This window comes from Chiloscyllium punctatum, chromosome 6 (assembly GCF_047496795.1).
Source record: "Chiloscyllium punctatum isolate Juve2018m chromosome 6, sChiPun1.3, whole genome shotgun sequence".
NCBI classification, from domain to species: Eukaryota; Metazoa; Chordata; class Chondrichthyes; order Orectolobiformes; family Hemiscylliidae; genus Chiloscyllium; species Chiloscyllium punctatum.
The window spans coordinates 6,349,531-6,377,075 of record NC_092744.1 but is presented as its reverse complement, the minus strand read 5'-3'; the positions used below and the strand labels follow the sequence as shown (position 1 = coordinate 6,377,075).

At 44.0% G+C, this 27,545-nt stretch overlaps 1 protein-coding gene across 3 annotated transcripts in view; it reads left to right on the top strand.

The window, feature by feature from the left end:
• Positions 1 to 27,545, top strand: part of gk5 (glycerol kinase 5) — a 101,117-nt gene that overhangs the window by 54,372 nt on the left and 19,200 nt on the right. For all 3 annotated transcript variants that reach the window (XM_072571966.1, XM_072571967.1, XM_072571965.1), the window contains 5 exons: positions 10 to 83; positions 2,389 to 2,449; positions 4,064 to 4,190; positions 5,687 to 5,791; positions 22,808 to 22,902. In XM_072571966.1, coding sequence (XP_072428067.1) covers positions 10 to 83; positions 2,389 to 2,449; positions 4,064 to 4,190; positions 5,687 to 5,791; positions 22,808 to 22,902 — 462 coding nt within the window. The remainder of the gene's footprint in view (positions 1 to 9; positions 84 to 2,388; positions 2,450 to 4,063; positions 4,191 to 5,686; positions 5,792 to 22,807; positions 22,903 to 27,545) is intronic.

Below are 27,545 nucleotides of genomic sequence, written 5' to 3'. Positions count from 1 at the left end.
TCATTTTAGTTGTGTTGGAGTAAATTCCTTGCAAACCTTCTTTCTGTGCCTGTGTCCATCCTCCCTCCTGTGAAGGATACCAGGTAAGAGTCCTGAACTAAATATCACCAATGTTATATTACCGCTACACTGCAGACTAGTTAAAATCATTGCCTGACATTTGACAGATTTTGTGATTCGGACTGAAAATTGAGTGGAATTAAAAAGTTGCAGTTGCAAAATTAACTGCATGCGGAATGAAGGGCAAATAGATGCTGATAGCATAGAACTTGATTATTTCATGAAATTCAAATGAACTATGGATGAAGAAGGTCAAGGATAGTCAAGCCCAAACCTAGAGGGGAAAGATTTAAAAGGGACCTAAGGGGCAACTTCTTCATGTGTGTGTATGGAATGAGCTGCCAGAGGAAGTGGAGGAGGCTGGTACAGTTACAACATTTAAAAGGCATCTGGATGTAGGAATAGGAAGGGTTTAAAAGGATGTGGGCCCAAGTGCTGGTAAATGGGACTAGATTAAGTTAGAATATCTAGATGAGTTGGACCAAAGGGTCTGTTTCCATGCTGTACAACTCTGTGACTATCTGAAACAAAAACAAAAATTCCTGGAGAAACTCAATAGCTCTGGCAGCGTCTATGGAGAGAGAAAGCGGAGTTAATGTTTTGAGTCCAGTGACCCTACTTCAAAAGGTCTCTGAAGAAGGGTTACAGGATTTTAAAAAGGGTCGTGGTTTTAAAGATAAAGGGTGAACCTTTTAGGACTGAGCTGACAAATTTCTGCACAATAGCAGTAAGCCTGTGGAATTCGATACCACAAAGTGGTTGAGGCCAATACATTGAGTTTGAGAAAGAGGTAGTCACAAGGGGTCAAATGGCCTACTCCTCCTGACTCTATTTCTGTGTAATTGAGTAACACGTAAAGGAGAAATTGAAGAAACTAATTTCTTGTATCCGTATCTCAGTTTACCTTGGTGGCTCTAAAATGGAATAAATATTCATTTGTATCCAATCAAATAAAAGGATGATGCCAATAGATAAGATATTAAAATAAATCTTATTCGGTGCTCTCCCTGTATCTTAAGGTACTCCTCACATGTCTATAGAGAAAGGTTTAAGGAGAGAGTATGACATTGGAGAAATACCTGATTTTTAAAGAGGCATGGGTAAGAATTGTTGAAGCTGGGAGAAACTTCATCCTGTAGTGGAAAATAAATTCTTTTTTTTTGCACCTCTTTGTACCTCAATGAGCATCACTTACTGAATGTAATGCCGTCCATAATTTTAAATAAATGACGTGAGTTTAGGCAAATGTGTACTGATACCTTTTGTGAATTTTTTTTTCCGAGCTGATTGTAATTTACAATTGTCCTCTTTCATCCAACCTAGGATGTTGCATGTCAAACATGCAAACATCTCAGCACAGGTCCTGACTCCTCAGATGCTGAAGGAGCCCCTGTCCAAATGGTGCGAGATATGGACAGTATCCAGGCTTAAGCAAATGATAATCATGCTCCACAAACACCAGACAATAACGATCTCAAATCCAACCACCACCCCTTGACATTCAATGGTGTTACCATCACTGAATCTGTCACTATCGACATTTCGAGGATTACCATTGGCCTGAAACTGAACAGGAATATCCATCTGAATACAGTGGCTATGTCAGCAGGTCAGAGGCTCAGAATACCAACAGAGAGTAGCTCCTCTCCTGACTCCCCAAAGACTGTCCATCATCTGTAAGGCACAAGTCAGGAGTGTGATGGGATGCTCCCCACTTGCCTGGATGGGTGCAGCTCCAACAACACTCCAGAAGCTTGACACCATCCAGGACAAAGCAGCATCCTTAATTGGCGCCACATCCACCAGCATCTCCTACCTCCACCACTGACACTCAGTAGCTGCAGTGTGTATTATCTATAAGATGCACTGCAGACATTCACCAAATATTCTTTAAATACCACCTTCCAAACCCATGGCCCCTAACCGTCTAGACTGACAGGGGTGACGGATGCATGTGAACACTACCCACCTGCAAGTTCTCCAACAAGCCATTCGCCATCCTGCCTTATACGTTTATCATTGTTTCTTCAGTGTTGCTGGGTCAAAATCCTGGAATTCCCCCTCTAAAGGCATTGTGGGTCAACCCACAGCACATGGACTGCAGTTGTTCAAAAAGGCAGCTCATCCCCACCATTGCAAGGAGGGGGGGCAACTAGGGATGGGCAATAAATGCTGGGCCCCGGTAGTGACGCCCATGTGCCATGACTGAATAAATGAGAAGATACTTACTGACATTTCAGTAACTAACTTGATATTTAAACTCTTGTACATTTAAAAAAAATCATATAACTCAATTAAAGCAATGCATTTTCTCTCCCAATATTTTAGTTGCAATTTTGGATACACGGATGAAAGTATATTTGGAGTCCCTATTCAGATAATGGCTTTGGTAAGTGCTGCAGAATATTAAATATTCTGAAATAATTTGATAATTTTGTACAGAGTGCCAAATCGTGTAATATCCAAGGACTCTGCTCTGGATTCTTCGTTCTCATTGCAGTTTTACCAATATGTAAAGAATATGGTTTCTGTTCAGCAGCTGCTGTGCATTTATTACTGAGCCCTTAAAAAATTGGAAAGGCGTAGAATATAATCTTATGTACTTCCCAGACATTTGACAAGAGAAATGAATAAAATTTCATGCATTCTCCATGTTTCAAAGGATAGATTTTGAAGTGACTGTTTGAAGTGATGGTTAATTGGTATAATCTGCTCCACCAATCAATAGCACAACGGCCGATCCAATGTTTCTCTTGTCCATTTTTCTGCCCTTTCCCCATAACCCTTGATTCCCTGACTGATCAAGAATTTGTCTCAGCTTTGAATATACACAAGGATTCTGCCTCCACAACTATCTGTGGTAAGGGGTTCCAAAGGCACTCAACCATCTGAGTTGAAATTCCTCCTCATCTCACTCAATCTTGAAACTGTCTCTAAATTAGCAACTTGAATATTTTGTCCTCTTTGCATGACAGAAATACTTACCTGAAAACTGCAGATGGCGCACACATTGTTTGAGTATTGAGTGCTTGTTGTATTCCAAGTCATTATCCCATTGAATAGGATTTCCATAAGACACAGGAGCAGAAATTAGGCCATTCAGTCCATAGAGGCTGCTCTGCCATTCAATCATGGCTGATAAGTTTCTCAACCCCATTCTCCCAATTTCTCCCTGTAACCCTTGATCCCCGATACTCAAGAGCCTATTTATCTCAGTCTTAAACATACTCAGTGACCTTGCCTCCACATCCTTCTGTGGCAGTGAATTCCATGGATTCCCCACTCTCTGGTTGAACAAGTTTCTCCTTATCTCCATTCTAAGAGATCTTCCTTTTACTCTAAGGCTGTACTCTCGGGTCCTGGTCTCTCCACCAAAGGTAACATCTTCCTAACATCCACTCTGTCCAGGCCATTCAGTATTGTGTATGTTTCGATTAGATACTCTCTCTCATCCTTCTAAACTCCATCAAGTATACTCCCAGAGTCCGCAAACAATCCTCACTGGTCTTCATATTTCCTGTCTCTTTCTGCCAGTGATTGGGGGACATTTATGGTTGGCAAGAGGAGAATGGAAAACAAATTAATTGGCTTTGGGACAGGATAAAATCATGGAATCCCTGTACTGTGGAAACAGGCAAGTGGGTCTGTACAGACCCTCTGAAAAGCATCCAACCCAGACCCATCCAATTCCCCTAATCCTGCGTTTTCCTATGGCCAATCCACCTAACCTGCACATCTTTGGGATGTGGGAGGAAATCCACACAGACATGGAGAGAATGTGCAAGACTGGACTTGAACCTCGGTCCCTGGCGCTGAGAGGCCACTGTGCCATGGATTTGATGGTATCTACAGGGATATGTGAGCTTTCCGGTTCTCCCAGCTGAAAAATAAGGAAGCTGTGTGGATTGTGAAAAAGTTAAATTGTGAAGGCAAATAAAAGGGATTTGTCAAGCAGTTGTACGTCAGTCCTGGTGTCAGTCCTCATTCTTTTTACTATATCCAGGCAGCAGATCAACAGGCAGCCATGTTTGGGGAGTGCTGCTTTGAACCAGGAGATGTGAAGCTCACCATGGGAACAGGCACTTTCATGTCTATCAATACTGGAACCAAGCCACATGCTTCTGTAACAGGTACAGCAATCTGTTTTAATTCTTTCATCACATCGACTCTCACTCAGTCATGTCATCGTGAAACAATCGGTAATCCTTTGGTGTGAAAGTTATTGTATGACAGTTATATAGAGCAAGCAACCTATCGTAATCTGTGCAGTTCTTTGTTTTATTATCATTATCCAATCGTTCAGGGACAACCTTGTAATTTACAAACATGTCCAAGTTGTGGCATCGTATGTCAGTGGTGATGTTTAGATTCTACGCTGTGTGAAGTTCCAAGTTCCAAACAAAGACACAACACGAAGCCAGCCTTATTCCTGTTTTGGCCAAAGTAGGCTGCCAAACCCCCAAGAGTGGGTGCCAGGCTTGGTAAGAATATTAACCTGGGATTTTCCATTCCAACGCCCAGTTGGTAAACCCTGGCCTGAATCCTGTCTTCAGTAATGAGAAATAACATTTGTGATGGAGCAACAAATGCTGCTTTCAAAATGGGCTGAGCTCACTCCACAGAGGGGAAAGACAAGAGTCGGGAGTGTTTTGTGGCCAGGAACACTCCTCCCTCCCTCTTCTGAAACTTAGTAAAGACAAGACCTCCACATAAATGATCCAGTAATTAATGGACACAGAACCCCTACTCATTTAATCATAGAGATGTACAGCGCAGAAACAGACCCTTCAGTCCAACTCATCCATGTCAAATAGATATCCTAGATAAATCTAGTCCCATTTGCCAGCATTTGGTCCATATCCCTCCAAACCCTTCCCATTCATATACCCTTCTAGATGCCTTTTAAATGTTGTAATTAGACTAGCCTCCACCACTTCCTCTGTGTGGAAAAAGTTGTCCCTTGGGTCCCTTTTTAAATCTTTCTCCCCTCGCCTTAAATCTGTGACAATTGGCAGGTTGTTGAGGCGGGAGAGCCAATCAGAGCCCTTCTACCTTCAGAGCAGCACCTGTTTTTAGTAAAAGTCACTGAGAACACCTCACCAACAAGATGCCCAATCATCACAGCACTCATTTTAAAATAAAACACTCTCAAAAACAAATAGCCAGGCCACCATTGTGGGGTGGAGTCAAAGTGGCTCTGAGGTGGGCAGGTCTAGTACCTGAAGGCAGCCATCCAATAGGCTGGGGTGCCAAAGCACCTGGTAGGCAGTCAGCCTGGCCCGGCCTGGGTGAGGGTACAGCCAAAGGCTGTCCTCGAGGAGACCTCCCCACCAGCACCTCCATACCCTGTGCTATCTGCTTCAGTTACTTACTCACATTTAATTCCACCAGAGTCTATGATAACACCATTTAGTTTGACAAAGCCAATGTAGGGCTGATAAGAGTGGTGACCATTGTGGACAGATATTGAAGTGACCGTGAAGATGGAAAATGTATTAGTTGAAGCAAATGCTAGAAGTTTGGTAACGGCTGTATTACCTCTCCAAGTAAAATGTAAATGTGGAGCACAACAGAATGAGAATTGTTCAGATATTGAATCAATCTTTTTATAATTTTATTAATGCAGGCCTTTATCCATTGGTTGGATGGAAGATTGGGTCTGAAATTACATACATAGCAGAAGGAAATGCTTCTGATACCGGTAAAGTAATCCAATGGGCCCAGCAGCTAGGTAAGGAGGGTTTGGACTGAGGTGCATTTTATTCCTGTCTTTAGGGAACACATATTTAAATCTTGTTTTAGAGTTCACCATTACTACCTCCTGTTCACACACTGGCTGAGCAATATCTGTTAGACACTTCCTGTTCTGCTATCATGCAGTAGTTCCAGGAAGGTGTGGTGGCTCAATGGTTTGCACAACTGCCTCACAGTGCCAGGGACCTGGGTTCGGTTCCAGCCTCTGGTGACTGTTTGTGTGGAATTTGCACATTCTGCCCGTATTTGCATGGGTTTCCTCCCACAATTCAAAGATGTGCAAGTTATGTAATTGCCCATAGTGTTCAGAGGTGTGTAGGTTAAGTGCATTAGTCAGGGGTAAATATAGAGCCATGAGTTTGGGTGTGATACTCTTTGGAGGGTCAGTGTGGACCTATTGGGCCGAAGAGCTTGTTTCCACTTTGTAGGGATTCTATGATTCCGTTCTCTTGTACAATCCAGTGTTATTAAAAAAATTGGATAATATCACCATTTAAACTAATGGGGCTGGAATCTTGTTATAAACAATGCATGGTTTAAAACTTTGTACTTTAGAAACAGTGTCCCCAATTCGTCAGTCATGTTATAGCAAATTTGTGTTAACAAAACATGCATTTTAGCAGAACGACCTGGATGTCAATAAAAACAACTTTTCTTTAATGAAGTGATGATGCAAGACTATGTTTCCCTTACCAACTTTTTGTTTTGTGAAATCATTTTTGCACGATAAGGTATTTTAAGTGCTTGCCATTTTTTTTGTCATCCTCTAGTTATCAAGCATTCCCATTTCTAGTATTGAAAGGGTTAAAGCAGAGCCATGATCCCTTTCTTACCCTTTGTTCAATCAAAAGAACAAATTTGCAGTGATATTTTTAAGGCACAGGATGCCCTAAAGCAGTTCCTAACTAATGGATTTTTTTTTGTGTGGAGTCAATATTATGTAGACAGATGTGAGACACAGCTGTGCACAAGTTCCTATGCTCAGAGAATCAACGAGCAGGTTAGCATCCTGTTTCAGGGCGAAAGGTTGCCAGCAATATTGAGAACTCCCTTTTTGTTTTCACACCAGACATGTCAGGCCTAAAGACTAAACCATTGACCATGCAGCACTGTCAGTTCTGTGCTGCTCATGATCAAAGCTGGAGTAGGATTTAATTCGACAACCCTTTGACTCATAACTGCCATCTCATTAATAGGTGAACACAACTGCATTTTGACCTTTGTGTTTCTACTCCACTTCCACAAAATCACCCCAACTCAGCAAAAAAATTCAATTTTATCAAGATTTGAAGATGCCAGTGTTGGACTGGGGTGTACAAAGTTAAAAATCTCACAACACCAGGTTATAGTCCAACAGGTTTAACTGGAAGCACAGTGTGTTGAAAGCTGGTGTGCTTCCAGTTAAACCTGTTGGACTATAACCTGGTGTTGTGATTTTTACTTTCCAATTTTTCAATTCATTGATCACGTTTGTTTGTGATCATATCATGCTGATGAATTTGCAATGTGTTCTCTCTGTGTACTGTTGAGAAAGCAGTTGTTGTTAACCTGGGGTGAGTTGAAAATAGATTAACCAGGATGTTGCTGGGAATGAATGGTTTCAGTTATAAGGAGAGGCTGGATCCGCTGGGACATTTCATTCACTGGAGTGTAGGAGGTTGAGGAGTGACCTTGTAGGGGTTTATAAAATCATAAGGGACATGGTTAGGGTGAATAGCAGGTGTCTTTTCCCTAGAGTGGGGGATTTCAAGATGGGGGCACATTTTTAAGGTGATAAGAGAAGGATTTTAAAATGACATGGAGGAAACTTTTGCACAGTGGTTCGTGTGTGGAATTAACTGTCAGAGGAAGTGGTGGATACAGGTACAGTTACAAATTGTAAAAGGAGTTTGGATAAGTATGTGAATAAAAAATGTTTGGAGGGATATTGTCTATATTCAGGCAGGTGGACGAGTTTAGTTTGGGATTATGGTCTGCATGGAGGAATTTGACTAAAGAGTCTGTTTCCAAGCTACATGACTCTATATAATTGGTCGTAATTCTCCAGCTTGTACTTTTAATGAAGCTCTTATTGCATGTTCATGTTATATATCATATACCCCTGGCCATAGATACCTTTTTTTATAGCATCGTTGTTGTTTTATCAAATTAAGATGTTTTTAATATCTATATCCCAAATGCCTTTATTAAAATTCATTCATGGGATATACATGTGTCACAGGCAATGAGTTTAAAAGTCGCATTATATTCACACTGTTTCTTGATTCACGCCAGTTACCACCTCCAATAAACTCTTACCTGGTTTGTTAGGCACAATCTGATTCCTCATTTCTATTTGGTTGAAAATCTAGAAGATAATCAGAACAAAGTTTGGTAGAAGATTTGTAGCTCGGGTGCTCGTTGTTGTGGTTCTGTTCGCCGAGCTGGGAATTTGTCTTGCAAACGTTTCGTCCCCTGTCTAGGTGACATCCTCAGTGCTTGGGAGCCTCCTGTGAAGCGCTTCTGTGATGTTTTCTCCGGCATTTATAGTGGCCTGTCTCTGCCGCTTCCGGTTGTCAGTTCGAGCTGTCCACTGTAGTGGCCGGTATATTGGGTCCAGGTCGATGTGTTTGTTGATAGAATCTGTGGATGAGTGCCATGCTTCTAGGAATTCCCTGGCTGTTCTCTGTTTGGCTTGCCCTATACCCAACATGAGCAAAACTAATGTAGTGTACAAAATCCCATGCAAGGACTGCAGAAAACACTACATAGGACAAACAGGAAGACAGTTAACGATCCGTATACACGAACACCAACTAGCCACGAAACGACACGACCAGCTATCCTTAGTAGCCACACACACAGATGACAAGCAACATGAATTCGACTGGGACAACACTACCATTATAGGGCAAGCCAAACAGCGAACAGCCAGGAAATTCCTAGAGGCATGGCACTCCTCCACAGACTCTATCAACAAACACATCGACCTGGACCCAATATACCGGCCACTACAGTGGACAGCTCGAACTGACAACCGGAAGCGACAGAGACAAACCACTATAAATGTTGGAGGAAACAGCACAGAAGCGCTTCACAGGAGGCTCCCAAGCACTGAGGATGTCACCTAGACAGGGGACGAAACGTCTGCAACACAAATTCCCAGCTCGGCGAACAGAACCACAACGTCTTCTAGATCTTTCAGAATTCTATCCTTCGTTACGATTAAGAACATAATTGGGCAGCATGGTGGCTCTCTGGTTAGCACTGCTGCCTCACAGTGCCAGGGACCCAGGTTCAATTCCAGCCTTGGGTGACTGTTGGTGTAGAGTTTGCACATTCTCCCGGTCTCTGCGTGGGTTTCCTCCGGGTGCTCCAGTTTCACAGCCCAAAGATGTGCGGGTTAGCTGGATCGGCCATGCAAAATTGCCAGGTTACAGGGATAGGGTTGGTTGGGGGGGTGGATGGGGGTGTGGTATGAGGGGGGAGGGATGCTGGCGGAGGGCCGATGTGGACTCAATGGGCTATGTGGCCTGTCTGTAGGGATTCTATGATCATTCTCCTTCTCTCAGTCCTAAATGGTATCCCCCTTACTTTTTAACTGTGCCCACTGGTTCCAGGCTCCCAACCAGGGGAGACTTCTTAGCTGCATCTATATCCCTTCAAAGTATTTTGTAGTTTTCAACGAGATCGCTTCTCATTCTTTGAAGCTCGCGAGAATATAGGTCCAGTTTGTCTAATCTCTCTCCATAAGAAAGTCCCAGCATCCTGACAAGAAGTCTGGTGAACTTTAGTTGCACTCTGTGGTAATGATATCTTTCTTGAGATAAGGAGACTAAAACTGTTCAGTGCTCAAGCTGCTTACTGTTTGATTTAAGGGTTTGAGTGTCCTTGTCAATTTGCTCAACTACACTTCAGACTTTTCTTTTAAAGAAATATTCTGCACATTAGTTTCTCTTCTACCAAAGTAAGTAACCCCATTTTTCCACATTATATTCCATCTGCATGTTCTTGCTGACTCTCGAAACCCATCCAAATGCTCCTTAGAATGTTTTGTCGTCCTGACGATGCACATTCCAGCTGAGATTTGTACCATCTGCAAATTTTGGAACATTTGGTTTGTTTCCCAGGTCCCAATTAACATGTGGTATGAAAAGCAGGGACCAAAGTACTGTTCCTTATGATACTCCACCAGTCAGAGCCTGACAGTATGAGACTGACCCATTTCTTCCTGCTGCCTTTTCTGTCCATTAACTGATCGTTGATCTGTGGTGAAAGTGAGGACTGCAGATGCTGGAGGTCAGAGTTAAGATTAGAGTGGTGCTGGAAAAGCACAGCAGGTCAGGCAGCATCCAAGGAGCAGGAAAATCGACGTTGTGGGCAGGAGCCCTTCATCAGGAAATGTCCCTGTCCTGCCTGAAACATCGATTTTCCTGTTTGGATGCTGCCTGACCTGTGCTTTTCCAGCACCACTCTAATTTTGACTCTGATCATTGATCTGTGTCAGTAGGGTACCTCTTATGCAATGTGCTTTCATTTTAATGACCAACCTCCCATGGGGAACCAAAAAGCCCTTTGCAAATATAAAAATACTGCATCTGTCAACAGTCCTTTATCAATTTCCTTGCATCAACCTGAGACAAGTCCAGCTGGATCTGCTTCCCTGGTCTTTCCCCTTGCTCCTTTCTTATGGGGTAACATTTGTAAATTTCTAATCTGCAGGAATCAATCCATTTAGCACGCAAAACAATACTTTTCACGGTATTACGTGCAACAGTAGTAAATCGAATCAAATCAATCCACGCTGTGTGGGATTTTGACAGATAGTTACCAATGCATCAACTTGCTCTCTAGCCACACTCTGGGATTCTGGGATGGAAACTATCAACTTTCAGCCCATTAATTCTTCCCCCCCCCCCCCCCATATGCACCATATTTGTAAGGAAGTCAAGGGGAATACATTTCGTGATGAGCCTATTCCAATTCGAAAGTCCTGGAGGGCCCTCAGCTACCCAGTTTACTAAGATATTTTTCCTTGCACAAAAGGAAAGAATGGAGAATAATTTCTTCCTGTGCACATCCAGGGAGGGAAGACTAGAAAAGGCCAGGAGAAGAGATACTGGATCCACCCTAATTTCTGCTCCCAACATTTGTCAGAGCATTTGCTACTCCGACCCAGTATTTGCAGATCTTGTGACATGTCCATAAGCAATGTGAGAGAGTGCCAATCTCTATTTTACATTTAGGACACATTGGCGATGCTCCTGCCCTAAACTTTGCCAATCGTTCTGGTGCTATAGGAGTCCTATGGAGCATCTTTACTTGAGTAGCTTGGGTTCTATTATAAAGATCTTTCTGGCATTTTCCTAAATGTCGTCCCATATTTCTGAGGAGATTTCCAATCCCAATTCCTGATTCCATGTTTTAAATAATCTTTCCATGTCTTCCAGTACTATGTTATGTAGTGAATGATAGAGTGCTGACCAAGGGTAAACCTGTTGGCCACACACTCTTTGTTCCCTATCTGATTTATAAGAGCAATCTAATAATGTAGTTGTCATCTGAATGTAATCTTGAATTCGGAAGAACCAAAAGAGGTCTCCATTAAGTATTCTAAATTTCTGGTGTAACTGTTCAAAAGACACCATAACCTCTCCATCAAACAGATCCCCTAAGCAAGAAATACTCCTGGACCTCCAGGGTTTAAATGTGGTGTCTATCAGCACCAGTTGAAAACCCCATGCTCCCACTATAGGAGTATAATGGGAGGTTTTTGTGCGTTACCCTTGTTTTGCCATATTATCCTCCAGGCTTTAATTGTGTTTAATACAACAGGGTTTTTATAATGGTCCATGATGGCTCTCATTTTATCTAAAAATAGGAGATTAATAAGGGGGCATTTTGCTTGAGAGGTCTCTATGTCCATCTAGATTGATTGATTGATTGGGTTTCATGTGACCCGCAATCAGCTATGTAGCTTAATAGGGAACTCAGCTGATACCTCCTAAAGTCTGGAAAATCCAGCCCTCCCTTTGCCTGTGGAAGTTGCAGCTTCCTTAACTTAATAAGAGGCTGTCTGTGTTTCTGTGTTTCCAGATGAAAGAACCAAGCCAACCATATAGTTTGCACAATGCCAGCCTTGGAAGCATTCTAATAGGGTACAGAAGACTGGGCAAGATCTTCATTTTAATTAGAGCTATTCTGCCTAACCGGGGTATTGGAAGATCCCCAACCCCCCCCCCCCCCCCCCCCACCAACGTTGAAGGTCCTGCCTTATCCTCTCCAATAGATGTACAAAATTAGCTTTATTCAACTGGCCAAATATTGGGGTGATTAAAAATGCCTAAATATAAAAAACCTTCCAGGGACCACCAAAAGGGAAAGTGAGATCCATCCGATAAGTGAGACATACTAGTGAGACCACCCATTGGCATAGCCTCCGATTTTGTGAAATTAATGTTGTAACCTGAAAACGCACTAAATAAATTAATTACTTGGATCAGGCGGGGCACGGACATCAAAGGATTACTAAGAAAAAGGAGAACATCTGCGTAAAGGGTAATTTTACGTTTACCCATACCAACCCACGGAGCTATTATATTAGAATCAGCCCATGTAGCTTCTGCTAGTGGCTCAATTATTAACGTAAATAACAACAGTGAGAGAGGACATCCCTGACGACAGCCCCTACCCACACTGAAGCTATCCGAGCCTAAACCATTGATAATCACAGCTGCTTTGGGGTCATTATACAATATTGAGACCCATTTAGCGAATACCTTTCCAACACTGAACTTTTCCAGTGTGTAAAACAGGTATGACCATTCAACCCTGTTGAATGCCTTCTCCCCGTCCTATGCGACTACTATTCCTGGTATTCCTTCCTGATGACAGACTTGAATCACATTCAAAACCCTTCTAATGTTATTAGATGATCTACGGCCCTTGATAAACCCCGTCTGGTCCTTTTTTTATGATATATGGCAATACCTTCTCCAGGCTCAGTGCTAATGTTTTAAATTTTTAAATTTACATTTAATAAAGATATTGGTCTGTATGATGAGCAATCTTCTGGCGCCTTTCCTTTTTTTTGAGAATGAGAGAGATATTCACCTCTCAACGACGGGAGGAGGCAGTCCTGACTATATGAGTAATTATACATGTCCATAAGTGGACCAGCTAGTACTCCTGTAACTCATTGTAGAATTCAACCTGGCATCCATCTGGACCAGGTGCTTTACCACTCTGAAGCTGTTTGATTGCGTCAAGTACTTCCTGGATTGTCAGGGGAGCATTCAGGATTGACACCTGTTCCAGGGTTAAGTCCGGAAACGCCAGGCTTTTAAAAAAGGATTCCATCATCTTAGCTCTGTGTTCACAGTCCTGCAATTTATACAAATCAGAGTAAAACTCTCTGAAGATTGTGTTGATCCTTTTATGATCATGAGTCAAAGTATCAGCACTTTCCCTAATAGACGTGATAGCTTGAGGGGCCTTTTGTTTCCTTGCCAGGTACGCAGCGACTTTTCTTTTTATTCTAATCTATGTTAGTGTCACACTAGAATTGATATGTTTTTTGCTCCCTCTACTTTTCTGAATTCCACACTGTCCTGTAAAATAGGTAATACAATAATCTCTGATCATGTTGCAGTGTAAATGGAAACCAGGTTTGTCACCATACTCACACAATCTTTGCTTTGCAAATAATATTTCTCTCTTTGCCGTTTGGGTAAGTGCAGTATTCAGGGCTGTCCTAAGGGCTGTAATCTTTTGTAATTTAGCAACAGCAGGTCTATCAACATACTTTATCTCAGCTGCCTTCAAGCAAGCCTCAAGTAGTTGCTGCTGTTCTCCCTTTGTGTTTTTTTGGGTCGCCGAGTATGAAATAATTAGACCCTGCGCATAGGCCTTAATGGTCTCCCATATCACCGACGGGTTACTGGCCATACCAGAGTTAATTTCCAAAATGGTTTTGAATTCTTGAGAAAAATATTTTACGAATTTACTATCATTCATTAAAAAAGAATCCATACACCAATGTTGGCGGGGGGGTCGTTTCATTGTCCTTAGTCTTGATTTCCATTTACACTGCAGCATGATCAGAGATTATTTATTACCTATTTTAGAGGATAGTGTGGAATTCAGAAAAGTAGAGGGGGCAAAAAACATATCAATTCTAGTGTGACACTAACATTGATTAGAATAAAAAGAAAAGTCTCTGCCTCGCGGGTGAAGGTACCTCCACACATCTACTAATCCTAGTTCCTTATTCAAATCCGTGAATTGTCTGGATCTAGGAGATATACCCACAGTACTCTTGGGTATCCTGTCTGCCTCCAGGTCCATAATACAGTTAAAATCTCCTCCTATAATTGTGTAACAAGCCCTGAAAGCCATCAGTTTGGAGAATGCTTCTGTTATAAATTTGAAAGTGTGTGTCGGAGGACAATAAAGTTTAAAAATCCCATACTCTCCATTTATAAGGGCTTTGATCAGTATATACCGTCCAGATTCATCCTTTATCTGACATAAGATTTTGAAAGAGAATGAGAATCTGAATGAGAATGACTATTCCCCTACTTTTTGAACTAAAAGATGAAAAGAAGGCCTGATCAAATCCTCCCTGTTGTAATTTCAAGTGGTCTTTATCCAGTAAATGTGTCTCCTGTAAGAGAGCTATATCAACCCTTTCTTTTTTGAGGTTTGATAGTATTTTCTTCCTATTGATTGGTCAATTACTCCCCTTGACATTCCAGGTGCACCACTTAATCGAATGACTAACCATGATCGTCCAGGCAAGTCCGAGACCCCCCCCGCCACCCCCACCCTGGGAGGAAGACCCCCACCCCCACAACCAAAACACCCCGAGCGCAGACCGTAGAAAATTCACAAAAATGGAAGTTCTTTAAAGCACTCATGCCAATATAGTGAAAAACTATTTCTAAATTAAAAAAAACACCTTTAAAAGGAGACTTTTCCCCTTGCTCTCAGGGGGGAATCACTTCCTATCAGTAAATCTATCTTATCCTGTCCCAACCAGCACCCCACCCTCAACCCAGTCACCACATAGTGAAATAAAGAAATTCCAGTGTGCTATAAAGCTAAAGTTGAAAGTGATCTCCCCACCCACACCAACGCCTAGATACATTTAGTAAAAATAATACCAAGTATAAGCGTATAAAACTATCAAGTTACAATCTCAGCAGGTAATAACTAAGTATGATAACAGAAAAAGAAAACTCTGCTCATAGAAAGAAATGAGGTAGGACAGAGCAAACAACTCCCTGCCCCACACACGAGTCAACTAAACCGCCCGGCTTATATAAATAAAAAGTAAATTGCATACTGGAGAGTAAATAAGCGCCCCCCCCCCCCCAAAGATGATATTAAACAATAAAGGAAATAAGAAAAAAAAGGTAGACTGGGGGGAGGGGTGTCCAAACAGTCTCATTGACCACACTGATTAATTCTTAGTCTGTTTAAGAGAGTCCAAAGATTCTTTGGCCTTCTCCGGTGATCCAAAGTTATAGACAGATCCTTCGTGGCTAAAACGCAGTGTCGCTTGGAAACGTAAGGAATACTGGATGCTTGAGTCCCTTAGTCGCTTCAAATGCCCTTCTCTTGTGGACCAAAGCTGCAGAGAAATCCTGGAACAGCATATTCCTAGATTCCTTATATGTTATGGCTTGCAGATCCTTCCCAAGGGTTCTGGAGGCTTCCAGAAGCATTTGCTTCTTTCTGTAATACTGAAGCCAGAACAGGACCAGGTGGGGGCGCTGGTCCAATCCGGGCCTGCGTATAGCAACCTGGTGGACCCACTCTACCTGCACCTGGCCTGATCCAGCCTCCAGCTTTAACATCTGAGGGAGCCACTGCTCCAAAAACACTGCAATCTGGCCTTCCTCTTCCCATTTGGGAAGGCCTAGCAAACTAATATTTTTTCGGCGACCCCGATTCTCGAGGTCATCGATGTATTCTTCTAAGGCCTCGAGAGTCCGGACCCGGCCAACGCCCGACTCTGGAGCAGCTTCCGAGGTCACTGCCTTTAGCTCTGCCCCTCCAATGCGATGTTCAATTATTTTTTCAATATCTCGGTCGTGCTTTTGCAGCGTGACAGAGAATGATTCCCACCTGGACCTAGATTCCTCAATGAAGACATCAATCTTCTCCTGCCACTTCTTAATTAAAGAGATCAGCCTTTCCAATGTAGGTAAGGTCCCCCGAGGCAGCCGCGGATGTCCCCGCTGCTGTGGGTGGGGGAGGGGTTCCTGCCTGCTGCAAGCTGCAAACATTCTTTCCTTTAGTTATTGTAGCACTGCACCAAACTACTCAAACTAGATGCAGAATGACCGTGTGGGCGGCACAGTGGTTAACACTGCTGCCTCACAGAGCTAGAGACCCGGGTTCAATTCCCACCTCAGGCGACTGTCTGGGAGGAGAGTTTGCACATTCTCCCCGTGTCTGCGTGGGTTTGCTCCAGTTTCCTCCCACAGTCCAGAAATGTGTAGGTCTGGTGAATTGGCCATGCTAAATTGTTCGTAGTGTTAGGTGAAGGGGTAAATGTAGGGGAATGGGTCTGGGTGGGTTGTGCTTCGGTGGTCGGTGTGGACTTGTTGGTCCAAAGGGCCTGTTTCCACACTGTAAGTAATCAAAAAAAAAATTAGGTAAAAGCTATTTTGAAAGGTTTGGAAGGTGTAATGGGTAGCCCACTTTGCTGGGACTTGCTGGGACACCACCATCTTTGATCTCCCTGACTCTGCTTTTAACAGGGTAAAAATAAGGACTGCAGATGCTGGAAACCAGAGTCTAGATTAGAATGGTGCTAGAAAAGCACAGCAGGTCAGGCGGCATCCGAGGAGCAGTAAAATCGACGTTTTGGGCAAAAGCCCTTCAGGAATAGAGGCAGGGTGCCTGCAGGGTGGAGAGATAAATGAGAGATAAAGGGGTGTGGGGGTGGGGATAAAGTAGCAGAGAGTTCAGTGGGTGAATGGGGGTGGGGTGGAGGTGATAGGTCTGAGAGGTGGGTGGAGTGGAAAGAAATATAGGCAGGTAGAACAGGTCATGGGGATGGTGCTGAGCTGGAAGGATGGAGCTGGGGTGAGGTGGGGGGGGAAGGGGAAATGAGGAAACTGGTGAAATCCACATTGATGCCATGGCATTGAAATGTTCTGAGGTGGAAGATGAGGCGTTCCTCCTCCAGGCATCTGGTGGCGAGGGAGCAGCGTTGGAGGCGGCCCAGGACCTTTATGTCCTTGGCAGAGTGGGAGGAGGAGTTGAAATGTTGGGCCACAGGGCAGTGTGGTTGATTGGTGCGGGTGTCCCAGAGATGTTCCCTAAAGTGCTCTGCTAGGAGGCGTCCAGTCTCCCCAGTGTAGAGGAGACCGCATCAGGAGCAATGGATACAATAAATGATATTGGTGGATATGCAGGTTAAACCTTTATGGATGTGGAAGGCTCCTTTTGGGGCCTTGGGTGGAGGTGAGGGAGATGGTGTGGGTGCAGGTTTTGCAATTTCTGCGGTGGCAGCGGAAGGTGCCAGGATGGGAGGGTGGATTGTAGGGGGGGCGTGGACCTGACCAGGTAGTCACAGAGGGAATGGTCTTTGCGGAAGGCGGAAAGGGGTCAGGAGGGAAATATATCCCTGGTGGTGGGGTCTGTTTGGAGGTGGCGGAAATGTCGGCGGAAGTGTTGATTTAGGCGAAGGTTGGTAGGGTGGAAGGTAAGCATTAGGGGGCGTTCCGTCCTTGTTACGGTTGGAGAGGTGGGGTTTGAGGGCAGAGGGATGGGATGTGGACGAGATGCGTTGGAGGGCATCTTTAACCATATGGGAAGGGAAATTGTGGTCTCTAAAGGAGGCCATCTGGTGTGTTCTGTGGTGGAACTGTCCTCCTGGGAGCATATATGGTGGAGGCGGAGGAATTGGGAATACGGGATGGCATTTTTGCAGGAGGTCGGGTGTGAAGAGGTGTAGTCCAGGTAGCTATGGGAGTCAGTGGGTTTGTAAAAAAAAAAATGTAAGTGCCAAGTCAGTCGTCATTAATGGAGATGGAGAGGCTGTGTTGGTGAAGTTGATGAATTGCTCAACCTCCTCGCAGTAGCATGAGGTGGCGCCAATGCAATCATCAATGTAGCAGAGGAAGAGGTGGGGAGTGGTGCCAGTGTAACTACGGAAGATGGACTGTTTTACGGAGCTAACAAAGAGACAGGTATAGCTGGGCCCCATACGGCTGCCCATGGCTACCCCTTTGGTCTGGAGGAATTGGGAGGATTCGAAGGAGAAATAAAGGGTGAAGACCGGTTCAGCCAAACGAATGTGTGTGTCAGTGGAAGGGTACTGTTGGGGACATCTGGAGAGGAAGAAACAGAGGGCTTGTAGGCCCTGGTCATGACAGATGGAGGTGTAGAGGGATTGGATATCCATGCTCAAGATGAGGCATTGGGGGCCGGGGAAACGGAAATCTTGGAGGTAGTGGAGGGCATGGGTGGTGTCTCGAACGTATGTGGGGAGTTCCTGGACTAGGGGGGATAGGACAGTGTCTAGGTAGGTAGAGATGAGTTCAGTGGGACTGGAGCATGCTGAGACAATGGGTCGGCCAGGATGGGTCAGGCTTGTGGATCTTGGGAAGGAGGTAGAACCGGGCAGTGCGGGGTTCCCGGACTATGAGGTTGGAAGCTGTGGGTGGGAGATCTCCTGAGGTGATGAGGTCTGGGAGATGACGGTTTGGTGATGGGGGGGGTGGGGTCATGGTCGAGGGGGTGGTAGGAAGAGGTGTCTTCGAGTTGACGTCTGGCTTCAGCGGTGTAGAGGTCGGTGCGCCAGACTACCACTGCACCCCCTTTATCTGCTAGTTTGGTTGTGAGGTTTGGATTGGAGCAGTGGGAGTGGAGGGCAGCGCGTTGAGGGTGAGAGATTGGAGTGGGGGAGGGGGCTGGACAGGTTGAGGTGGTTAATGTCCCAGCGGCAGTTGGAAATGAAGAGATCGAGGGAGGGTAATAGGCCATCACGGGGTGTCCAGGTGGATGGAGTGTGTTGGAGGCTGGCGAAGGGGACCTTGGAAGGTGGGCGGGAGTCCTGATTGTGAAAGTGAGTTTGGAGGCAGTGGAAGAAGTGTTCGAGGTCACGGCATGTACTAAATTCATTGCGTGTGCGGAGGGGGATGAAGGTGAGGCCTTTGCTGAGGACTGATCGTTAGCCCTCAGAGGGGGAGGTCTGGGGGAATGGTGAAAACTCGGCAGGGCTGGGAGTTGGGGCCTGGTGCGGCTGTGGAGCAGGGCTGGTAACAAGTGGGTATGGTGGTGGAGTCATGAGCAGAGGTGGTATTCCCCTCAGGGTTCTTTGGTGGGGTGGGGGGGGGGGGCGCGCACACGGGGATAGTGACAGTGGGATCTGTGGGGGGGTGTCAGCAGAATGCAGGTAAGAGGCTTTGGTGGGGGCGGGGACCCACATTCGGTTTAACAATTTTTTTTCTCTTCTCTGTATCTCTGGAAGCTTTTACAGTTTTTTCTGTATTTTGCTAGATTGTGTTTGTGTTCAGTTGCTTCCTTTACTTGTCAGTTTCTTAGTCTTTGTCCATATTACTCTATAAACTTCCCAATCCTCAGATTTATGACTTATTTTCTGCCCACTTTTTTTAAGCCTGATTTTAAATTTACTACTTTCCTTCGCCTCCTTTGTTAGGTACGGTGGTGGTGGGTGGGTGGGGGGGGAGGGGGGGGGGAGGAGGTTAACTCTCCTTTTCTGATGTTTTGCCCCTTGAAGAAATATAGTTGTTGTAGACTGTGTAATAGCTTTTAAATACTGTCCATTGACTGTGTATGTTTATACATTTTTAATATTCTTCCCAATCCAGCTCAGCCAACCTGTGCCTCATGCCTTTTTAGTTTATTTTATTCAAATTAAAAACCCATCTTTCAGATCAAACTCCCTCACTTTCTGACATAATATTCTATTGTATAATGGTCTTATCCCTAAAGATTATTTTAAGACTATTAATTAAGCCTTTTTAAAGAATTTCATCATATTTGATCTCAAATAGTATATCTTATAGTTGGGTTTTCAATATCCTGCTCTAGAAAACCATCTGTAACACACTCCAGAAACCTGTCCTCCATCATTTTAATGCCCAGATAGCTTACTCTGTCTGTCTGTATACGGATTGAAGTGATCCATGTTGGCTGGTGCATGTGTTACACGTGCTACAATCTTCCCTCATCTCCTGATTAATGCCCCACACAATCACACTAATGGATGGTTTATAAATCACTCTAAACAGTGTCTGCTGACCCTTACTGTTTTTAGTTTCACCCAAGCTGATTCTGCACATTATTGTTCAGACATGAGATCTCCCTTACTGACGTGCTAATCCCATCCCCTACTATCATCACAACTCCACTTGCTTTCTCCTTTCTCGTCTGTCCATCCTAAACTTTGAATATTCAAGGCTGTTCTGTTCCCAGTTCTGGCCATTATGCAGCAATATTTCTGTAATGACACTTGGATCATACACAAGTATCTCTGTGTTTAGATCATTACATGTAGTACTCAAGTAGAAAGCCCTTGACTTGTCTTTTTGACATCATTCCTCATTTGAGGCATGCTCCATGATTAATTTTGTTTCACCTGTCTTCACATCTCCTACACACTTTTATTTTCCCTATTTCCAGCTAAACTCCCACCCAATTTGGGTTACCCTTCTGGTTCCCATTCCCCCAACAAATTGGTTTAAACCAGATCCTTTAGCACTCCCAAATCTCCCTGTGAGGATATCCGTCCCAGTTATTGTTGAGATGTAACCCATCCAGTTTGTACGTGTACCACCCACCCCAGAACCGATCCTAGTGCCTCAAGATTCCGTAGCCTTCCAACCCCGTCTCCACGCCAGTTCTCCAGCTGCTAACTCAGTCGCTCAATCCTTCTATTCTTACGATAACTAGCACATGGCACTGGGACTAATTCTGAGATTACTGCTTAAGGATCTGCATGTTTTAAAAATTTCCTTTCTAACTCCCTGAAATCTACCTTCAGGACCTCCATCCTTGTCCCTACGTTTCTGACTGGGAGCAGGAGTAGGCCATTTGGACCTTTTGAGTCTGCTGCCCCATTGTGTGGTCACAGGTGATCCTCTGTCTCATTACCATACTCCCACTGTCTCTCCTTACCACTTGATGTCTTTTAAAGTCATCTCTCTCTCTGTCTCTTTCTAAAATTGAGTCATAGGCAGTAGGTTGTGAGAATCTCCTTTCCCATGGTAGACGTGTCTAAGACCAGAGATTTAAGGTGAGGAGCAAGTAGCTTAGAGATCTTGAGAATTTTTGGTTCACCCAGAGGGTGGTGGCTATATGGAAAGTACTGCATAAGGGTGTTAAACGTAGGTACTTTCGCAAACAATTAAGAAGCATCTGGATAAACACTTAAAATGCCAAGTGCTGGTAAATGGGATTAGTGTAATTTGGTGTCAGTTAGTCATCATAGATATCGAGTCATGGAGATGTAGCATGGAAACAGACCCTTTTGGTCCAAATGGTCCATACTGACCAGATATTCTAACCCAATCTAGTCCCACCTGCCACACCCGGCCCATATCCCTCCAACCCCTTCCTATTTATATACCTATCCAAATGCCTCGTAAATGTTGCAATTATACCAGCCTCCACCACATCCTCTGGCAGCTCATTCCATACACGTACCACCCTCTGCGTGAAAAAGTTGCCCCTTAAGTCTCTTTTATATCTTTCCCCTCTCACTCGAAACCTATGCCCTATAGTTCTGGACTCCCTGGCCCCAGGGAAAAGACTTTGCCTATTTACCCTATCCATGCCCCTCATAATTTTGTAAACCTCTATAAGCCTCCGATGCTCCAAGGAAAACAGTCCCAGCCTATTCGGCCTCTCCCTATAGTTCAAATCCTCCAACCCTGGCACCATCCTTTTTTCTGAACCCTTTCAAGTTTCACAACAACTTTCCAATAGGAAGGAGACCAGAATTGCACGCAATATTCCAACAGTGGCCTAACCAATGTCCTGTACAGCTGCAATATGGCCTCCCAACGCCTGTACTCAATACCTGTGACTCCACTTTCAAGGAGCTATGAACCTGCACTCCAAGGTCTCTTTGTTCAGCAACACTTACCATGGACCTTACCATTAAGTGTCTAAGTCCTGCTAAGATTTGCTTTCTCAAAATGCAGACCTCACGTTTATCTGATTTAAACTCCATCTGCCACTTCTCAGCCCAGTGGCTCATCTGGTCAAGATCCTGTTGTAATCTGAGGTAACCTTCTTCACTGTCCACTACACCTCCAAGTTTGGTGTCATCTGCAAACTTACTAACTGTACCTCTTATGCTCACATACAACTCATTGATGTAAATGACAAAATGTAAAGGACCCAGCACCGATCCTTGTGGCACTCCACTGGTCACAGGCCTCCAGTCTGAAAAACAACCCTCCGCCACCACCCTCTGTCTTCTACCTTTGAGCCAGTTCTGTATCCAAATGGCGAGTTCTCCCTGTATTCTGAGAGATCTAACCTTGCTAATCAGTCTCCCATGGGGAACCTTGTTGAATGCCTTACTGAAGTCCATACAGATCACATCTACCACTCTGCGCTCATCAATCCTCTTTGTTACTTCCTCAAAAAATTCAGTCAAGTTTGTGTGACATGATTTCCCACGCAAAGCCATGTTGACCATCCCGAATCAGTCCTTGCCTTTCCAAATACATGTACATCCTGTCCCTCAGGATTCCCTCCAACAGCTTGCCCACCGCTGACGTCAGGCTCACCGGTCTGTGATTGGCTGAAGGGCCTGTTTCTATGCTGAGGTTGAGATTTCTAAGATTGACTTGATTTGGAGAACGAGACGAAAAAAAGTGTTCCTTTTGGCAGATGGTACAAGAGCTAAGGGATGCTGAAGGTTTTGGCAAAAGATGCAAGAGCAATGTGAATTAAGTGACAATGTTTTTAATGTCCTAAAGCACTCAATCCATCCTGCTTCACTTGGTCTGGTCTTTTCCAGGTTTATTCTCTGATGTTGCTGAAACTGAAAACATAGCACAGGAAGTCCCCAGTTCAGATGGTGTGTTCTTTGTCCCATCATTCAGTGGATTACAGGTAAATGTGCACGATGGATATGTGTGTTTTGTCTGACAACAGTCGCAAAATCCATGCGATTAATTTAATTCAGTGCAATACCTTGTATCATAACTTTCTGTTTAGTGAGCATTGCACTGTTTTATGGAAACGAAATATAATGATTGATTTCAGAAGTGTATTCATTTTTACACTGCAACTGTCACAATGTGATTAGAATGTATACCTCCTTCACTTTGACACACAATTCTCTCAATATCATTGACTAAGACTAAAGGGCATTGCTTCTAACTTGCATGAGTCTGCCTTCGACAAACACTGTGCTACTTTTGTTTAATTAACATGACCAAAACTCAGTCCTAACATGACTGCATACATGTTCTAACCTACATTCTCCCTCATTTTGTTTCTACTGCATGAGCCTCAGAGGTCCATGACTTTGGGAATGGGAAGTTAACACATCACTCCAATTGGTGTATGGGGACCCTCGGAGCTATTTAAATGTCTGAATACGCTAAATTATTAAAGATCCGGGATTTTTACTTATGGGGGATAATGGAGCATTCATTTCTTCTTAGCTGTCTGTTCCTGTGAAATCTGCAGTGTAACACCTGAAACTTCCCAGTCTGTGTGACTTGCTAGCACATTTATGCAAGGCTTGAAAATCCCATCTCTTTCCCAACACCTTTCTTTCCCCCCCCCCGTACCCCAACCCCTCTTCTCTGTCTCTGAGAGACTTGCTTGGTCAATATCCTGGAATTTCTTATGAGGGACTGTTGTAGGAGCACCATCAGCAGTAATACAGCAGGGACTCTCAAAGGGTCAATTTCACAGGTCAAATGGATATAATCAATATTCCAAGGACGGGTCACTCAACCCAAAGTGTTGTCTCTGCTTTCTCTCCACAGATGCTGTCAGACCTGCTGAGCTTTTCCAGCAATTTCTGTTATGGTTGGCACACAGTAAGCAGGGAGCTCCCAACAATCATTGCTGGAAAAGTTGCCAGGCTGGTCACTTTGATGTGGGTCTGCTGGAATGAGGCTGTTACATGAGTGTTCATCATTCATTGAAGCTCCTCAATTAACCCACAGGCAGTGAAAACCACCCCACCCCTCAAAAAACCAGTAGATGCCATTGATAAGACTTTGAGTAAGGTGAGCGATAGACAAGCTGCCCTTTTTGCTTTGAATAAACCCCTGCCTTAAACTGATGACTGAGGGCTATAAAACCTACCCCCATCCAATTCTCAAAATGTGTGTACACAAAAGCATTCCAATCTCCCGAGTTATGTTTACAAATGATTATGTCCCATTAGAAATAAAACTTTGGTCCTAAATTGGAAAAAGAAAGTGAAGAAATGCAGAATTGATGGTAATTATAGATAACGGGTGTGGTAATTCTCACTTATTTTGACACATTCTGGGAACTGATCAGTCCTTTTCACAAGGTCAAATGGTGGAGCAAGTGCTGAGGATGCAAGAGGTAGTGGGATTGTTGCCGACCTTCTCCACGGGGCAGCATGGTGGCTCAGTGGTTAGCACTGCTGTATCTTGGCGCCAGCGTCCCAGGTTTGATTCCAGCCTCTGGCGACTGTCTGTGTGGAGTTTGCACATTCACCCTGTGTTTGTGTGGGTTTCCTTCGGGTGCACCAGCTTCCTCCCACAATCCAAAGATGTGCAGCTTAGGTGAATTGGCCATGCTAAATTGCCCATAGTGTTCAGGGATGTGTAGGTTAGGTCCATTAGTCTGGGGTAAATATGCGATAATAGAGTGGGGGAATGGGTCTGGGTGGGTTACTCTTTGGAGGGTCAATGTGAACTCGTTGGGCTGAAGGGCCAGTTTCCACATTGTAGGAATTCTATGATAAGACCACTATGGGCAAGAGCCAACTGACTTTTAAATATGATTTCAGTAATGAGTTTGAAGTATATTTTCCAGCAATATAAGTTTTTTTCACATGTTCTTGCTATCAACTTTAAAAGGTTAAAAATCTCTCAACACCAGGTTATAGCCAGCAGGTTTATTTGGAAGCACTAGCTTTCAGAGTGCTGCTCCTTCAGGTACTGTTTGGGAAGGATGACAGGGCACAGAATTTATGGTAAATAAACCTGTTGGACTAAACTTGGTGTTGTGTGATCTTTAACCTTATCCACCCTAGTCCAACACCAGTACCTCCACATCGCAAATTTACCAGGGTCGCTTTACCTCTGTTTCCCACCAAGCACTGATCTCTAATAATCTCATTTGTATATCTGCTTCCCTACATTTGCCTCCCCAAAAGCAGGCATGTCTTCCATCAACTCAATCCTCATTCCCTCCCTAAACCCAAATATTTGCTAGAGCTGCTCTGGAGGGTTTAAACTTGTAAGATGGGGGTGTGGAACCCAGGAAGACAGTGAGGAAAGAGATCAGTCTGAGATTGGTACAGTTGAGAACAGAAGCGAGTCAACCAGTCAGGGCAGGCAAGGACAAGGCAGGACTAATAAATTAAACTGCATTTATTTCAATGCAAAAGGCCTAACGGGGAAGGCAGATGAACTCGGGGCATGGTTAGGAACATGGGACTGGGATATCATAGCAATTACAGAAACATGGCTCAGGGATGGACGGGACTGGCAGCTTAATGTTCCAGGATGCAAATGCTACAGGAAGGATAGAAAAGGAGGCAAGAGAGGTAGGGAAATGGCCTTTTTGATAAGGGATACCTGTGCTGAGGGAGGATATTCCTGGAAATACATCCAGGAACGTTATTTGGATGGAACTGAGAAATGAGAAAGGGATGATCACCTTATTGGGATTGTAGTATAGACCCCCCAGTAGTCAGAGGAAAATTGAGATACAAACTTGTAAGGAAATCTCAGCTATCTGTAAGAATAATAGGGTGGTTATGGTAGGGTACTTTGACTTTCCAAACATAGACTGGGACTGCCATAATGTTAAGAGTTTAGATGGAGAGGAATTTGTTAAGTGTGTATAAGACAATTTTCTAATTCGGTATGTGGATGTACCTACTCGAGAAGGTGCAAAACTTGACCTACTCTTGGGAAATAAGGCAAGGCACGTGACTGAGGTGTCAGTGGGGGAGTACTTTGGGGCCAGCGATCATAATTCTATTAGATTTCAAATAGTGATGGGAAAGGATAGACCAGATCTAAAAGTTGAAGTTCTAAATTGGAGGATGGCCAATTTTGACGGTATTAGGCAAGAACTTTGGAAAGCTGATTGGGGGCAGATGTTCGCAGCTAAAGGGACAGCTGGAAAATGGGAAGCCTTCAGAAATAACATAACAAGAATCCAGAGAAAGTATAGTCCTGTCAGGGTGAAAGATAAGGCTGGTAGGTATAGGGAATGCTGGATGACTAAAGAAGTTGAGGGTTTGGTTAAGAAAGAGAAGGAAGCATATGTCAGGTATAGACAGGAGACATTGAGTGAACCCTTAGAGTATAAAGGAAGTAGGAGTATACTTGAGTGGGAAATCAGGAGGGCAAAAAGGGGACATGAGATAGCTTTGGCAAATAGAATTAAGGAGAATCCAAAGGGTTTTTACAAATATATTAAGGACAAAAGGGTAACTAGGGAGAGAATACGGCCCCTCAAAGATCAGCAAGGCGGCCTTTGTGTGGAGCCACAGAAAATGGGGGAGATACTAAATGAGTATTTTACATCCGCGTTTACTGTGGAAAAGGATATGGAAAATATAGACTGTAAGAAAATAGATGGTGACACCTTGAAAAATCTCCATATTACAGAGGAGGAAGTGAATCCTCCTGAATAGATCTCACTGAATACAGGGAGAACTAGCCATTTGGATACAGATCTGGCTCAAAGGTAGAAGACAGAGGGTGGTGGTGGAGGGTTGTTTTTCAGACTGGAGGCCTGTGACCAGTGGAGTGCCACAAGGATCGGTGCTGGGTCCTCTACTTTTTGTCATTTTACATAAATGATTTGGATGTGAGCATATGAGGTACAGTTAGTAAGTTTGCAGATGACACCAAAATTGGAGGTGTAGTGGACAGTGAAGAAGGTTATCTCAGATTACAACAGGATCTTGATCAGATGGGCAAATGTGCTGTGAAGTGGCAGATGGAGTTTAATTCAGATAAATGTGAGGTGCTGCATGTTGGGAAAGCAAATCTTAGCAGGATTTATACATTTAATGATAAGGTCCTAGGGAGTGTTGCTGAACAAAGAGACCTTGGAGTGCAGGTTCATATCTCCTTGAAAGTGGAGTCGCAGGTAGATAGGATAGTGAAGAAGGCGTTTGGTATGCTTTCCTTTATTGGTCAGAGTATTGTGTACAGGAGTTGGGAGGTCAAGTTGCAGCTGAACAAGACATTGGTTAGGCCACTTTTGGAATATTGTGTGCAGTTCTGGTCTCCTTCCTATCAGAAAGATGTTGTGAAACTTGAAAGGGTTCAGAAAAGATTTACAAGGATGTTGCCAGGGGTGGAGGGTTTGAACTACAGGGAGAGGCTGAACAGGCTGGGGCTGTTTTCCCTGGAGCGTCGGAGGCTGAGGGGTGACCTTATAGAGGTTTACAGAAATATGAGGGACATGGATAGGGTAAATAGACAAAGTCTTTTCCCTGGGGTCGGGGAGTCCAGAACTAGAGGGCATAGGTTTAGGGTCAGAGGGAAAAGATATAAAAGAGACCATTGGGGCAA